The sequence below is a fragment of the Balaenoptera ricei genome, chromosome 1 (genome assembly GCF_028023285.1).
Source record: "Balaenoptera ricei isolate mBalRic1 chromosome 1, mBalRic1.hap2, whole genome shotgun sequence".
Lineage (NCBI taxonomy): Eukaryota > Metazoa > Chordata > Mammalia > Artiodactyla > Balaenopteridae > Balaenoptera > Balaenoptera ricei.
This window is the reverse complement of record NC_082639.1, coordinates 111685055-111700004: the sequence shown is the minus strand read 5'-3', so window position 1 is coordinate 111700004 and position 14950 is coordinate 111685055. Positions and strand designations below refer to the sequence as shown.

At 51.6% G+C, this 14950-nt stretch overlaps 1 protein-coding gene across 2 annotated transcripts in view; it reads left to right on the top strand.

The window, feature by feature from the left end:
• The window catches only part of S100A8 (S100 calcium binding protein A8), a 148151-nt gene extending 134722 nt beyond the window's left edge, over positions 1-13429 (top strand). Inside the window, exons 1-3 of one of the 2 annotated variants that reach the window (XM_059901904.1) lie at positions 12446-12466; positions 12928-13090; positions 13241-13429. In XM_059901904.1, coding sequence (XP_059757887.1) covers positions 12950-13090; positions 13241-13366 — 267 coding nt within the window. In that variant the 5' untranslated portion in view covers positions 12446-12466; positions 12928-12949 and the 3' untranslated portion in view covers positions 13367-13429. Of the gene's footprint in view, positions 1-12445; positions 12467-12927; positions 13091-13240 lie in introns of those variants that run through there. The other variant, XM_059901914.1, reaches the window with a different exon arrangement.
• Positions 13430-14950: the final 1521 nt, after the last annotated feature.

Below are 14950 nucleotides of genomic sequence, written 5' to 3'. Positions count from 1 at the left end.
TGGTGGCTCTGGCAGGGGAAGGGGATATCAATTCATTTCTGTTCCCCTTCTCCCAGCACCTAGAACACAGGGCAAAATTCTGAAGAAACATCAACATTAAGGAAGAGTTGATTAAAATGTATAGACTTAAAGTAATTTAAATGTCTACCAATAATGGATTAATAAAACAAATTTAGATACATGCAAACAAATGATCACTATGCAGTTACTAAAAATCAGGCTCACATTGATTAATAGTGTGAGAACATGTCCGCAGCATAACAATAATTGAAAACAGTAGTTACATCACAGTTGTGGAAGGAGGTCATCATTATGTACTGGGATGGTATGGAGAGTAATTTTTTCCCAGATTGAACAAAGGCAGGGTGAAGAGGCGTGCACTATGACCTCCCACCCCCCTTCAAGCTATGGGCCAAAAATGGAGCTCCTTTTGAGTGACAAATTATCATGCAGAGATTGTCCAAGGATGTATTGCCATATGAAATTTGTTAATTTGTTGTTTTCAAGGTTTTTATTTCTATTTTGTCCCTTGGCTATAGATATTGTAGTTGTGAACATTTTCCTATTTATTGCTTTTTAAACAATTATTTATTTTTTTGGCGGTGTTGGGTCTTCGTTGCTGTGCGTGAGCTTTCTCTAGTTGCGGCAAGCGGGGGCTACTCTGTTGCAGTGCCTGGGATTCTCATCGCGGTGGCTTCTCTTGTTGCGGAGCACACGCTCTAGGCGAGTGGGCTTCCGTAGTTGTGGCTCCTGGGCTCTAGAGCGCAGGCTCAGTAGTTGTGGCACACGGGCTTAGTTGCTCCGTGGCATGTGGGATCTTCCTGGACCAGGGATCGAACCCGTGTGCCCTTCATTGGCAGGAGGATCCTTAACCACTGTGTCACCAGGGAAATCCCTATTTATTGCTTTTAAATGTCTGTTTGATTACTTTCCTGGAATAAATTCCCAGGGGAATGATGGCTGAATCAAACGTATTCAATAACATTCTCTGCAACTGCAGCTTGGCATTGCCAAATTGTTTTACCATTTAGCAATTTGAGCCCTGTTTTTATTTTCAAAACATAAAAGTGTACTGATGAACCACTTTTTTGCTGAAGAAATCATTATGTTGGGTAGATGAATGAAGGATCACCCTGGAAAATGTTTTGCCTTCAGTGTTTACCTATTTTTCTCTCAAACCTTCAGGGATGCGGCGACTTAATCTCTGGTTCAATTACCTGTCCTTTGGCGCCCCCTTCTGGGAGGTTCACTCATCAGCCTGCGTGGCTCCTCCCAGGGGAGATGCATGGGTGAGATGGCGGTAGAAGAGGGTGGCTGAGAGAAGGCTTGAGATGGGGGAAGGCAGTTCCTCTGTCGCTCAAGGACCTGTCACCCAGATGGCACCTGTATGGAGGCCAAGCCTACACATCTGGGCCCTCTTTGAGCAGATCACTTCCACTTTGCAGTTGGTTATTTCCTTATAGTAAAGGTATTCCTACTACTTCTCTCTCACCTCTCACCCATCACTCAACCCATTTAAAAATCCTCTATCAGCTACTTTCTATGCGCAGGATAAAGTTGCAGCTCTAGTTTGGCACACAGGGCCCTTCACATTTTGTCTCCATCCCACCTCTCCAGCCCTGTTTCTTCCAGCTTGTCATGATGTACCCTGTGGGCTTCATTCCCTAAGCAGGCCACTCTCTCTCATGCCCCTGAGCCTTTGTCCATGCTGTTTCCTCTGTCTGGAGTGCTTGGTCCTCCATGCGCCTCCTTGCAACCAAATTTTCAAGTGCCATCACAAATAGCATCACCCTAAGGAAATCTTTCTCACCTTTCCAGGCAGAAGGTGCTCCTTGGGTGCCCAGGGTACCCTGTTCATGCCACTAAATTAATGATGTTCACAGTGCTTCTTGCCGGTGTGTGACTCTGTCCCCTCCACGCATCCCCATCCTGTGAGCCGGCCCCATGTCTTACTCTTATTGCCTAGAAAGGGCCAGGTGCTCGAGAAATATTTGTTGGATGAGTGAATGTGCTTCACGACTGTGGAGTCTGGGGGTTCGTTAATTGGGGGAGGACATCCCAGGAAGATGTATTTAAGTTGTGTGTCTGACCCCACCCAAGCCCTGGAGCTGGGATGATGAACTCTGAGGCAGGAAGATGGATAACATGATCTTCTGTGGTTCTGAGATGTTTCAGACCAGGCGCTAAGGGCAGGTGGGTCCCTGAAACTGGCTGAGTTAATTGTGGGAGGCAAGTGTCACGTGATGGCATCTCAGGGATGCAATTAAGACTCAGTCATGCTGCTAGGAACCTGCGAAGAATCACAGCACTGGCTGCCATAATTGGAGGCACCATGGATGGGCAGGATGCAGGACTGGGCGGCGGAGCCTGTGCTCCCACAACTGCCTCCTGCCTGAGCACAGGGGAATCTCTAGGATAAAACACAGATCGGGACGGTGGATTCACAGCAGCCTCAGCCCAGCAGTGATTGAGGTCAGCACCCCGTCCAAGAGAGCTGTAGGGGTGGGCTGGGCTGTGTTGGGTCTGCACAGGTCCAGGAAAGCAGAGGGGGGCTGCTTACCCATTCTGGAGGATGTGTGCCGTGTAGATGGATGTCCCAACAGCATAACTGTGGCCCCGAAGGGGCTAAGGGCCCAAAATTATAAGTCTTTGGGGTTGTTCCCAAAGGCATTGATTGAATCTAGCTGCAGGTGGTCATTTGTGTGATTTTGGGAAATTTACTTAACCTCTCTGAATTTCATTTCCTCCTCAGGAAAATGAGGGAATGATGTCTCCCTTACAAGGTCGTTGTGAGGATTACATGGGATGCTGTGTATAAGGGGCTTCTCCCAGTGCCTGGCTGGCTCTGTAAGAGTTGGGACCAGTTGTCCTGAGTCTTATCTGCCCAGAATCCAAGGAGGACAGCTGACCCGACAGGACAGCCCTGCCTCCCGAAAACAGGGATCTCATCTCCGAAAGAAGTGGGGAGCGGGGGGTTGAGGGCATCTGTCCCTCACCTGTGCAGAGCACCGGGATGGGGCTGCAGGGGGATGGGAGAGGCTGCGGCGCCCCTGCCTGCCCCCACCACTTGGGCACTGAACAGCCTCAGCACACAGAAGCTATGGGAGGCCACGGGGCCATGCAGATGGCATGCAGACTCCTTCAGAGAGGGTCAGGGCAGGGGTGGGAGAAAGATGGGGATCCCTGTGCAGTCTGTATTCAACCAAGAAAGGAAAATGATATTTGAGCAGGCCTGGGCTTTGGGGTGGTGTAATTATTTCAATATTCTGTTTGTGGTACAAAATAGTCTATGGTAGTGGGGATCTGGCCTTCTCAAGGGGTTTAAAAATATTTCCATTGGAAAACACCATCTTGCTTTGAAGAGTCTAGTTTTTTCTCATTCTTGATTTCGGGGACTCCTAAGCCGAGGGCAGGGTTGGGGCGTGGAGAACACAGCTCCTGTCTCCTGCAAGGCTCCTGTCTCAGGGAAGGGACAGAGCCCTGTCCTAAGAGTTCACGGCAAAGTTTCCTGCAGGGCGGGGACTCTGAGCCAGGTTTGCAAGGGGTCAGATGGAGGGCAGGGAGGGGGCCTGAGACAGGTTGGGCAGAGGATTCTTGGAGGAAGTGCCCACCTGCTGTGGCCTGGCCTCAGTGTGGCCTGCTGTGCTGTGCTCTCCCCCAGATTCTCCACTGTCCCCTGCTGCTCGCCCCCTGCATCTCCAGAGCTGCCCCTGTCCTGGGCCCAGGCCCAGCCACCATGACAGACATGCCAGTGGAAGAATCCCTCTTCCAAATCATCCACTGCTACCACCAGTATGCGGCCCGGGAAGGGGACTTGGAGACCCTGTCCCTGGAGGAGTTGAAGGCCCTACTCGTGGACAACGTGCCCCGCTTCGTGGGGACCACGGTGTGTGGGGTCTGAGGTCGGGTGGGGATGAAGTATGGGGTTGGTTGTGGGGGTGGAAGTGAGTGGTGAGAGTGCAGGTACAGCTGTCTCCCAAGAGCATTTTCACCTAGGGGAGGGGCCTTGAGGGAGGGTGGAGGGCAGGATCTGCGGTGGGGGGAACATGGCCCAGCCCAGCCTTATTTTCTGTCCTTCCCTGTCCTGAAATTTCCTGCCTGAAACTTAGTCCTAACCCCAAACCTGTTTATTCTTCTGCCTGACCTGCTTCTGGCGAGAACGGGTCCTAAATCTTCCCTCTGCCCACAGGCCAGTTCAATCAGCGCCTGGCCCCAGGACTGCCCTTTGAACCCCAGCCCCTTCTCCTGGGGTCTGCACAAGCCACTACCCACCCCCCCACCGGAACCCAGGCTGGGCTCAATCACCCTCTGCAGGCCGGTGCATCTCCTCTGTCATCAGGCCCAGCCCCATGATTACTGGGCTCCTTGGGGACTGCAAGGCCGGCAGGAGTGTCTGTGGGGCGCTGCCCTCGGCCCTTGGTGCCCAGCCCCGGCGGGGTCTCTGGACTGTTATGTCTAGAGGACTTCAGGTCGTGCCCGACTCAAGGCCCTGCATTCCAGGAGGGGCACCTCCTCTGGTCACTTCTTGTGTCCCCTGACTGCCTTTGGGACACGTCAGAGGAGACAGACTTGCCCTCAGTTTATTGGAGTGTAGCCACGAGGATCACTAAGGCGGGGGCTAGGGTGACTTTTTAGTCCTTGTTTCTAGGGAGACTTTTTTCTTTCCAGGGCCAGTTGCTTATGTCGTGGGGCCGGGCAAGGACCCTCAGACCCTGCACTCGGGGGGTCACAGGGCAGACATAGCAGCGTGCGCAGGGGGCTGAGATGAGGGAAGCCGGGGTGAGCCTGCCCAAGGCCGTAGGCCTCCAGTTTCCCGGCTCAACCAGCTTTGCAGAGGAGATAAGATTATAAGAAGTAGATGGTGGAGCAGTGGGGGAGCTGGAGGGGGAGACCTGCCATGAGGATGAGGGTCGCCCCCAGGCCCACAGCTGCTTATGGCTGCAGCAACGTCCTTCCTGGAAGCTTTCTGAGAACTTCATGCCGGCTTCCCCATGCCCATCAGCCAAATCCTGCTGAAACCTGCTTCACCCACACTGCCCAGTGCGCCAACTTGTCCTCACCTGCCCTCTGACCCCTGACTTTCTCCCTGCTGTCCCTTCCACTTCAGATGCTCCTTTCCTCCCTACACCATCCCCAGTTCTCAGCCCTGAGGGCCACCTCCTCTGGGACATCCTGGCCAGCTCCGGGGCCCACGGCTCTGGCCTTTCCCTTGATCTGCCCCTCCCATAGGTGACATGGGCCCAGTGTCATAAACAGTTCCTGGGCCGGTGCCAGGGCATGCAGACATGTGACCCCAGCTGGTGCTGGCCCTGCAGCAGTGCTGGAGACGCAGAAACGTGGGGCGGTGGGCTCTGCCCTGGGAGCTCCCAGTGTGGAGGAGCTAGGCACAGCTCTCCACCCCGAAGCCCCTGGGCTGGGCTGTCCCTGCAGGGGAGACGGGCTTAAACAGCCTCCGATGGTGGACGAATGTGGATTGTGTTGTGGGGTGTGCAGTCAGCCAGCAAATGGAGCCCTGCCTGCACTCTGTCTCCCATGCAGCCCCAGGTCCAGTTAGCTGAGGTGCCCACCATGCCACTGCCTCTTTGGCCGGATTCTGCCGCATAGGCTGTCCTGGCCACTGACTGTGTGAGTGAGGATCTGCGTCCTGCAAGCCCCATCCAGGCAGGGCCAGGCCACAGTCCCCCGCCCCGCCCTCCCACCGGCAGGCAGCGGGTGGGGGCGATGCCTGGGGGCGTGGTTGACCCTCTGCCCACCCCTCAGGGCCAGAAGGAGCCATACTCCATCACGGAGTTGTTCCGGGTGGCAGACAAGAGCAAGGACAAGCAGATCTGCTTTGAGGAGGCCCTCTACCGCTTGGGCAAGCTGGTGAAGGACTGCCTCCCGCAGTAGCACCGGCAGCTGTGTGCCCAGCGCAGCGCCCACCACAGACTCTATCAGGGGGAGCACAGGCAGCCTCCCCACAGGGGCCGGCTGGGGGGCAGGTGCGACCTGGCTACGGGCAGCTGAAGGTACAGCTCTGCCTTGTGTGTCTGCGGTAAGGACAGCTGTGAAGGAAGAGAATAAAGCAACCTCGTAAACATTTCTGGATGTTGTTCAGTTCCTGGTTCTGGGCCTCTGCTCCGGGTCCAGAAAGAGGAGGTTTGGTCCTACTTTGAGGATCAGCTATTTTGGGTGAGAGACAGCCCCTGCCCCCAGGAGCCCCTGTCTGAGGGGGGTAGACAGAGCCCCTGCCCTCAGCTTTCAGTCTGAGAGCGAGGAGTCTCTTCTCCTGGGGAGCTGGCTCCTTGACAAGGAAGCCGGGGCTCACCAGAGATGTTCTGATCAGTCGTTCACTACACATACAGGACTGAACACGAGTTAGGAGGGCAGAAGATCTTCCAGCTTCAAAAGAGAGTCCCAACAAAGGTGGAGCAGCCTGGGCCTGGGAAGGGGCGAGGACGGGGAGGGGAAGGTGACACCAGAGATGTTCTGATCAGTCGTTCACTACACATACAGGACTGAACACGAGTTAGGAGGGCAGAAGTTCTTCCAACTTCAAAAGAGAGTCCCAACAAAGGTGGAGCAGCCTGGGCCTGGGAAGGGGCCAGGACAGGGAGGGGAAGGTGACACCAGAGATGTTCTGATCAGTCGTTCACTACACATACAGGACTGAACACGAGTTAGGAGGGCAGAAGTTCTTCCAACTTCAAAAGAGAGTCCCAACAAAGGTGGAGCAGCCTGGGCCTGGGAAGGGGCGAGGACGGGGAGGGGAAGGTGACACCAGAGATGTTCTGATCAGTCGTTCACTACACATACAGGACTGAACACGAGTTAGGAGGGCAGAAGTTCTTCCAACTTCAAAAGAGAGTCCCAACAAAGGCGGTGCAGCCTGGGCCTGGGAAGGGGCCAGGACAGGGAGGGGAAGGTGACACTGGTAATTGACATCGGGTGGCAGGTCCGGGCCAGTCTGGGAGGGAAGATTGTGAGGTGGGTTTTTCCCACTATGAGTCAGAGATGGAGTCAAGGGCAAAGCCGGCAATGCAGCCTGTCAAAGGGAAGAGTGATGAGTGGGACCTGGGTGACTGTCAATCAGGGAAGGCTTCCTGGAGAAGAGGAGGGTTTGGTCTGGTTTTTACTAAGAAAAAAATGATGAGGCATGCGGGCGTTTTTCTGACTCTGGGCTATTTGTGACGCCCTGATCCCTCCCTGGTGAGACCTGCCCCTGCCCTGTTTCTGCGTTGTTTGTTTTTGTCTCTCCCTGGGAGCCCACGAATCGGATGCAGAATCTCTTGGGGTGGTCGCCTCTGCCTTTAGGCCCTGCTGGGTCCTTCCTGGAGGGTTTCTTCTCTGAGGATGGTCTGAGGACCCACGTCCTGAGCGCATTGTGATAGAAACGATGAGTTTCAAAAGAATAATGGGTAATCATCTGTGTTGCTCCCCTGTGCAGATGATTGTGGGTGTCATTTAAGGGACTTGGTTTGGTTCCCTTTGCCAGCTGGGTCTGTGAACCAAACATGGGGAGCAGTGCCCTGCAGGCCGAGCCAGGGACCTTTGTTCCTGATCAGTGGAGCTTGGAAGCAGGCCTGCCATAGATGCCCGTCCACGCCTGCCAGTCCCCAGTGCTCGCCTTTTAAAAGTCAGCAGCCGCCCACCCCCACTTCCGTCTGGACTTCCCCTGTGGAGGTGCCTGTCCTGCTGCATGGAGCTGTGTTGCTGTCTGTGTCCTCCGCCAAGACAGGCACCACGTCCTGTCATCTCCATGTCCCGCGCAGGGCCCGGCATTGTCACACAGAGCGTGCTCAGGGAGGGGGTGATGCAGGGATGGCGCCTGCTGATTGGAATCCCATGACCCAGGTCTGTGTTGCCTCCTGCAGGTCGCTTAGTCACGTCCAGAGACTTGGAGACAGTTGGCCGGGTGACTCAGGACACCTTGCCCCAGGCCCAGGTGGGTCTTCCCTGCCTGTCTCACCTGAAATGTGTTGAGTTCTACAGGCTTGGAGTATGAAGGGGCGGCTCAGCCCAGTCCTCCTGCCCCTTCCTGGGGGGTTTCTCCACCGACCCTGCGGGCTCTGTCCGCATTTCCTTAGCTGCAGGCAAAAGCCTGGTATTGGGACTCACCAGGGACTGTGTGTGCTGGGACTGAGCTGTTTCTTGTAAACAGGACTAGGTTCCGCTCCCCATGGTTGCTCCACATCTGTCAGTCTGATTACAGGAGCTGCCTTTTCCCCCATGTGCTTACCCAATTCCTGACACCCTCTTCTGCCAGGTCAGCTCAGCCTGGTCCTGCCCTCCTGGAGGCCCCCAAGGCTGCCTGTCCAGGGGGAGCATCTCTGGGGGCAGCATTTCACGGCCTCGCTGGTCGGCAGGCTCCATGGACAAGCGCATGAGGCTGGAGGGGGTCATGGCTCATGTCTCCCTTGCTGGACCTGGGGCTTTGTTTTCCTTCCTTTCTGGATGAAGAAAGCTGTCTCCACAGGGACATTCTCAGGGGAGTGGCTTCAAGGCAGGCATCTCCCGAGGGGTCCAGGGTCTGGGAAAAACATCATCTTCATCAACCTCACCATCACCCCCCTTGAAAGAGGTCAGTGTGAGCTCCATGCCGGGCTAGTGAACAAACGCGAAATAGAATCTCAGAAAAAACGACCCTGTTGTTCTAAAGTGTGCTTTTTGGCACCTAAGCACCAACACAAAGCAGAATGTATGCCCAGAGGACCTTAGGTGACTCCCCGTGCCTCAGTTTTCTCATCTGTCACGTAGGAATAATTGTACCTGTGATGTCCATTTCACAGGGTTATCAAAAGAGTTAGTGGATGTAAAAACACTTTGATAATATGATGCGCTATTTGGGGTAAGATGGTATTGTGCCAGGTCATATAGAAGGGGCCTGGCAAATAATAGGTGTGCACCAAGTGCTTGATCATTGGCTGAAAACTTGTCATATTAGATGTCAGAAACAGCCCTATTTTCCTGTCAAGAGGTTGACTAGCCAAGGAAGGTAGACTGCATTTGGTTGATGGATCTATATCCTGTCTTGTTCCAAAAACCACTTAAAGTGGCTGGGTATGATAAAGGGAATTTTCACATTGGGTAAGGGCTAGATCAAGCGTTCAATTTGGCATTCACTTATCCCCTCAGTAAGTATTAACTGAGCCCCTAGTATGCACCAGGCCCCGGGATGTGATGTGATTTCTGCTCTAAAGGGGCTCCCAGACCCAAAGAAAAGACAGGCAATAAACAGATGAACTCTAATATAGTAGGGCAAATGCTGTGATGCAGAAGGGTTTGGTAGCATGGAGGAGAGAAGAATGAACTCAGTGTTGATAAGGGTGGGGGAAGGAGAGTCAGGGGTGGACGAGAGCAGATGGTGCCTGGGCTGGGGCAGGAAGGATGAGGAGGCCTTTACTGGCAAAGAGACATTCCAGGCAGGTGCAGAAAGTAGATGCTGTCACAGTGGGTCATAAGTCGCCTAAGTCCTTTGATGTACCAAATGTTGTATCTCTGTGGGCCTCAGCTTCCTCTTCTGTAAAGTGGGAATTATGATAGACCATAACTCATAGGATTACTGTGAGGATTAAATGGACTGATGTAAGTAAAGCACTTGCAATGATTCCTGGTGTATGGTAAGAACCCAGTAAATACTAGCTATTATTTTGCTATTGTTTGTTCTTATTGATTGTTGTTGCTGTTATAGTATATGCCAGGCACTGTGCTGGGTCCCAGGGAGGCAGAGATGGATGAGCCAGTCAGGGTCCTCGAAGGTTCACAGCCCAGCTGGGGAATCAGGCACATTTACAGAGCAGTAATCACGCTGTACACTCACACAGTGCTTGCTTACTATGCGCTGCTTTAAGCACTTCACACATTTTTGTGTGTGTGTGTAAACTTTAATTAAAATATAATGCAAATTAATAAAGCCCACAAATCATAAATATTTTTCATCTATTATTAATCCTCACAACAACACTATCAGGTAGATTTTATTATTTTTATGTGGAAGGCTTTCGAATTTTAAAATATTTTAAATTGTGATAATATACAAATAACATAAAATTTACCACTGCAACCATTTCTAAGCGTCCGGTTCAGTTTTGTTAAGTGTATTCACGTTGTCGTGCATCCAATCTCCAGAACTCTCATCATCTCGCAACTGAAACTCTGCACCCAATAAACAATAACTCCCCACCTCCGCCTCCTCCTAGACCCTGGCAATCACCATTCTACTTTCCGTCTCTGTGAGTTTGACTAATCCAGGTACCTCATATAAGTGGAATTATACAGTATTTGTCTTTTTGTGTCTGTCTTATTTCACTTAGCTTAACGTCCTCAAGGTTCACCCATGTTGTATCATGTGTCAGGATCTCCTTCCTTTTTAAAGGCTGAATAATATTCCATTGCATGTATATACCACACTTATTTATCCATTCATCTGTGGATGGACACTTGGGTTGCTTCCACATTTTGGCTATTGTGAATAATGCTTCTGTGAACATGGGTGTACAAATATCTTTTTGAGACTGCTTTCAATTATTTTGGGTATATACCCAGAAGTAGAATTGCTGGATCATATGGTAATTCTGTTTTTAATTTTTTGAGGAACCACCATAATTTTCCACAGTGGCTGCACTATTTTACATTCCCACCAGCAGTACACAAGGGTTCCAATTTCTCCACATCCTTTTCAGCACTTGTTATTTTCTGTCTTTGTTGACAGCAGACATTCTAATGGGTGTGAGGTGGTATCTCATTGTGGTTTTGATTTGCCTTCCCTAATGATTAGTGTGGTGGAGCATCTTTTCCTGTGATTATGGGTCATTTGTATGTCTTCTTTGGAGAAATGTCTATTCAGACATTTGCCCAGTTTTCAGTTGGGTTGTTTGTTTTTTTTGGAGTTGAGTTGTAGGCTTTCCATATTCTGGATATTAATCCCTTCTCAGATATATGATTTGCAAATATTCTCTCCTATTCTGTAGGCTGAGGGTAGACTCTATTTTTAATCTCTACTTAATAATTGATGTAACTAAAGCATAGAGAGGGTAAGTAATTAGCCCTAGGTCACACAGCTATAAAGTTAATGACAAAGTGGAGCCCAAAGGGCTGTAGAAACATGAAGGAGAGAGAGGCTAATCCTATCTACTTCCCCTAGGAGGCCGTGATGGCCTAGGCCTTGGAGGAGCACAGAGTAAATATTTGTTGACTGCATGAAGGAGGGAGAGAGGGGAGGAGTTTTCTCAGCAGAGTCATGTTCTTGTCAGATCACACTCTGGGAGCCTGATGCTCTGGGATCCGGTCTGGGCTCTGACACATCTGCACTGGGAAACTCTGGAGGAATCACTTCACCTTCCTGGGGGCTTGACTTCTGTGTGTGTAGACTGAGTGGGCTCTGCCCCGCCTTCCTGATAGGCATGTTCTCAGTATCTTAATAGGCTATGTGAGTCCGAAGGGCTTTGTAGCAAGAGAAATGCACCACAAATCTTCAGTGTTGGAAACCAGTTCATCTGAGTGGCATTTTGTTGGGTGGGAGAGGGACTTGGTCCTCCTGAAATCCGGGGGGAATTGGCCACCTCCTCTTCTCCTCCTGGGCACGAAGCACTTCTGTCTTCTCCAAAGATGCCCTCCTTCCCCCACCCCCACCGCTCATCGTCGGGTTCCTCTTCAGCCCAGGCTCCTGGGGTCAGAGGCACACAATCATCCCAGAGAGGGTTGAAGGGTCCCTGCTGTTTATGCAGAGGCTCAGTGCCTCATGCATACTGAGGGACTCCAAGCCAGCATCCGTCTCCTGGGGCACAGTGCACCCCCAGCTTCACAGAGCAGGAGCGTTGTGAAGGGGTAGGGATGGCAGCAGAGAAACTGATTTAGGCCTTAGCAGCACACGTCCCCACCAAGTCCGGCCACACACAGAACAACAGTAGAAATACTCCACCTTTCATTACTAAAATCCAGCAGCCATGACAAGTGTTCTTAACCTTTTAGGGGCCTTTGGACCCTTTTGAGAATGTGATGAAAGCTATGGAGGAATGAGCTTATACTCATGCACTCAAAATGATGCACTCAACTTCAGTTCCATTTCAGAGATGCACAGACTGGCCACTAGCCACGGGAATAGCCACAGCAACCGTGGGAAGGACTCAGGAGTGGGCATCCTGGTTGACCAAGCCAGGGGTTGCTAGCAGCTTACAAGAGGAGGCCTCACCATGCCGTCTTCCTGATTTCTCCTGCTGGGCATCACTGCCCGGCAAAAGCTTTCCTCCTTCTACCTTTCCTGTGCTCCCCCCACCCCGCTCCAAGCTCCGCATCAGAACTTTTCATTCTGTGCAGTTATTGCCCCATTCACCTTGTTGGGAAACCAGAGGCTGTAGCAATCCTCGAAGGGAGCAGCTGCCTCTGAGTGGCCTGAGGCCCTGGGCAGCCGGCCAAGCCTCATTGCTATAAAAGGGAGCCGACACTCAGCCCTGCATGTCTTTTGTCAACTCTGTTTTGGGGAGACCTGGTAAGTGGAACTGCCCCAGTCTGTCCCACACTTTGGGCTTCCCCTGGGGAGGGCTGAGGAGTGCAGCAGCCTTCTCTGAGGAGGGGAGAGAAAGCTCGGGGAGGTCTGGACTGAGTCCAGGGCTCCCGGAAGAGAAGCGTGAGCCGGGGCTGAAGAAGGAGCCGAGTGCTCTAGTATTTTTTGGGTGAGGGCACGTTTGATTCCCAAGCTGGGCCCTTCCTGGGCAGCGGCTGGGGGCATGGGGAGAGCTGGCAGTAACTGTGTGTGTGTGTGTACCCTGCTTCCTTCCACACCCTCATCCACATCGTCCCCCACTTCCCATCATAGCCATAGCCTATGCTGGGTTTAGTTATCTGGATGGTGCCATCCAGGACAGAGCCATCCCTTGGAGTATGAGCCTTCAGAGTGTCCCCTTAGGCACCATCCCCATGCCAGGGTTGCCCGTGTGCTCTGTCTTCCAGGTAGGACAAATCCTTGGGCACCATGCTGACGGACCTGGAGAGTGCCATGAACTGCCTCGTTGACGTCTACCACAAGTACTCCCTGGTGAAAGGGAATTACCACTCCATCTATAGGGATGACTTGAAGAAATTGTTACAGACGGAGTGTCCCAAGTTTTTGGAGGTGACGAGGGGCTGGGTGTGGTCGGGGGTCTCTGCCCGGCTCTGATGACACCCTGGGTCACTGGTCCCTGGCGTTGCCCTGTGCAGCCAGCCATGCCTCAGCTTCCCTGAGATCTTTACACTCTGGCTTCTTTCTCTCCAATCTTCACAGAAAAAGGATGCAGACACCTGGTTCAAAGAGTTGGACGTCAATGAGGATGACGCACTTAACTTCCGGGAGTTCCTCTCACTGGTGATAAAGGTGGGCCTGGCAGCCCACGAAGACATTCACAAATAGCAGAGCTATAGAGCCCTGGGGCTGGTCCCCTGGACTTGTCCCTTCAGAGTAATAAAGTAATTGATACCTCAGGCCTCTCTTGGTCTCTTGCTTTTCTCTTGTGGAATGAGGGTCCTGGGGGTTGGAGGGAGGGTTGGAAAACCCAAGGAAGAAAAACAAACCTCTGTTGCCCCCACTCTCCATCTCTCACGAGTCCTGTCTGCTTTCTTCCCCGTGTTCTCCCTAAATGATTCCCAAGGCTCTTCCAGCCCCACGGTCCTGAGTCATGGGTTCCATTGACTTAAGGATTCTACAAAGTCCAACACACTATAGCTGTTGATTTTCCTACTTGTTCTCAAATGGGTGATATGAGAACAGGGTGACGCAAGGAAAGCTCATAGTGTTCTCTAAGTTGTAATTTCCAGCTAATTATCTTAGATGTAACTTTTAGGAAATTAGGGAGATAACTATGTAGAAGTGTGTCTGTGTGTGTATGAGAGAAAGAGAGAGATTGATTCTATGTGTGGTGTGACTTTAAGTGGATGCTTAGAGTTCTACACTAAGTAACACTAATAAGCCCCCTGGCTCTACACTTGTAATTTCTCCTTAAGAGATTTTGGAAGCTTTCCTTCTCTCTCCATTCCCAACCTCCTAACGTGATTAAATAATAAAGGAATGGGCAGATAGGCTAATACATTAATAAAGATCAACTCAAAGAATAGGGTACTCAAATGCTTCCCTGTGGGGTGAATGCTTTGGTAATCAGTGATTTATCTAAAATAATCTCCCCATCATTACTCTGGATTTCCAAGGGTCTGGGGAAATGGGAGGGCCAGAAGATGAATGGGCACCTCTCACCAGAACCCAACTCCCAAGTTGAGTTTCCATGCTGTGCCTTGGGACATTTTCTATTGTCCCCACTTAGGTGATGGGGCGGTGGTGTTAGTATTGGGGAAGGGGGTTGGGAGCTGTCACCAGAATCTCTACACCAGGGGTTTTACCTTGGTCTACGGTATATCTCTGGAATGGAATCAAAGTTGAATGCATCATTTTGAGTGTATATGTAGAAGCTCATTCCTCTGAGTCTTTCACTATTTTTTAAAAATATGTATTTATTTATTTATTTATGGCTGCATTGGGTCTTCGTTGCTATGCGCAGGCTTTCTCTAGTTGTGGTGAGGGGGACTACTCTTCGTTGCGGTGCGCAGGTTTCTCTTTGTCGTGGCTTCTTTTGTTGCAGAACACGGGCTCTAGGCGAGTGGGTTTCAGTAGTTGTGGCACGTGGGCTCTGTAGTTGTGGCTTGCGGGCTCTAGAGCACAGGCTCAGCAGTTGTAGCGCACGGGCTTAGTTGCTCTGCTGCATGTGGGATCTTCCCAGACCAGTGCTCGAACCCGTGTCCCCTGCATTGGTAGGCGGATTCTTAACCACTGCGCCACCAGGGAAACCCCTCTTTCACTATTAAAAAAGGGTCCAAAGGCCCCTAAAAGGTTAAGAACACTTGTCATGGCTGCTGGATTTTAGTAATGAAAGGTGGAGTATTTCTACTGTTGTTCTGTGTGTGGCCGGACTTGGTGGGGACGTGTGCTGCTAAGGCCTAAATCAGT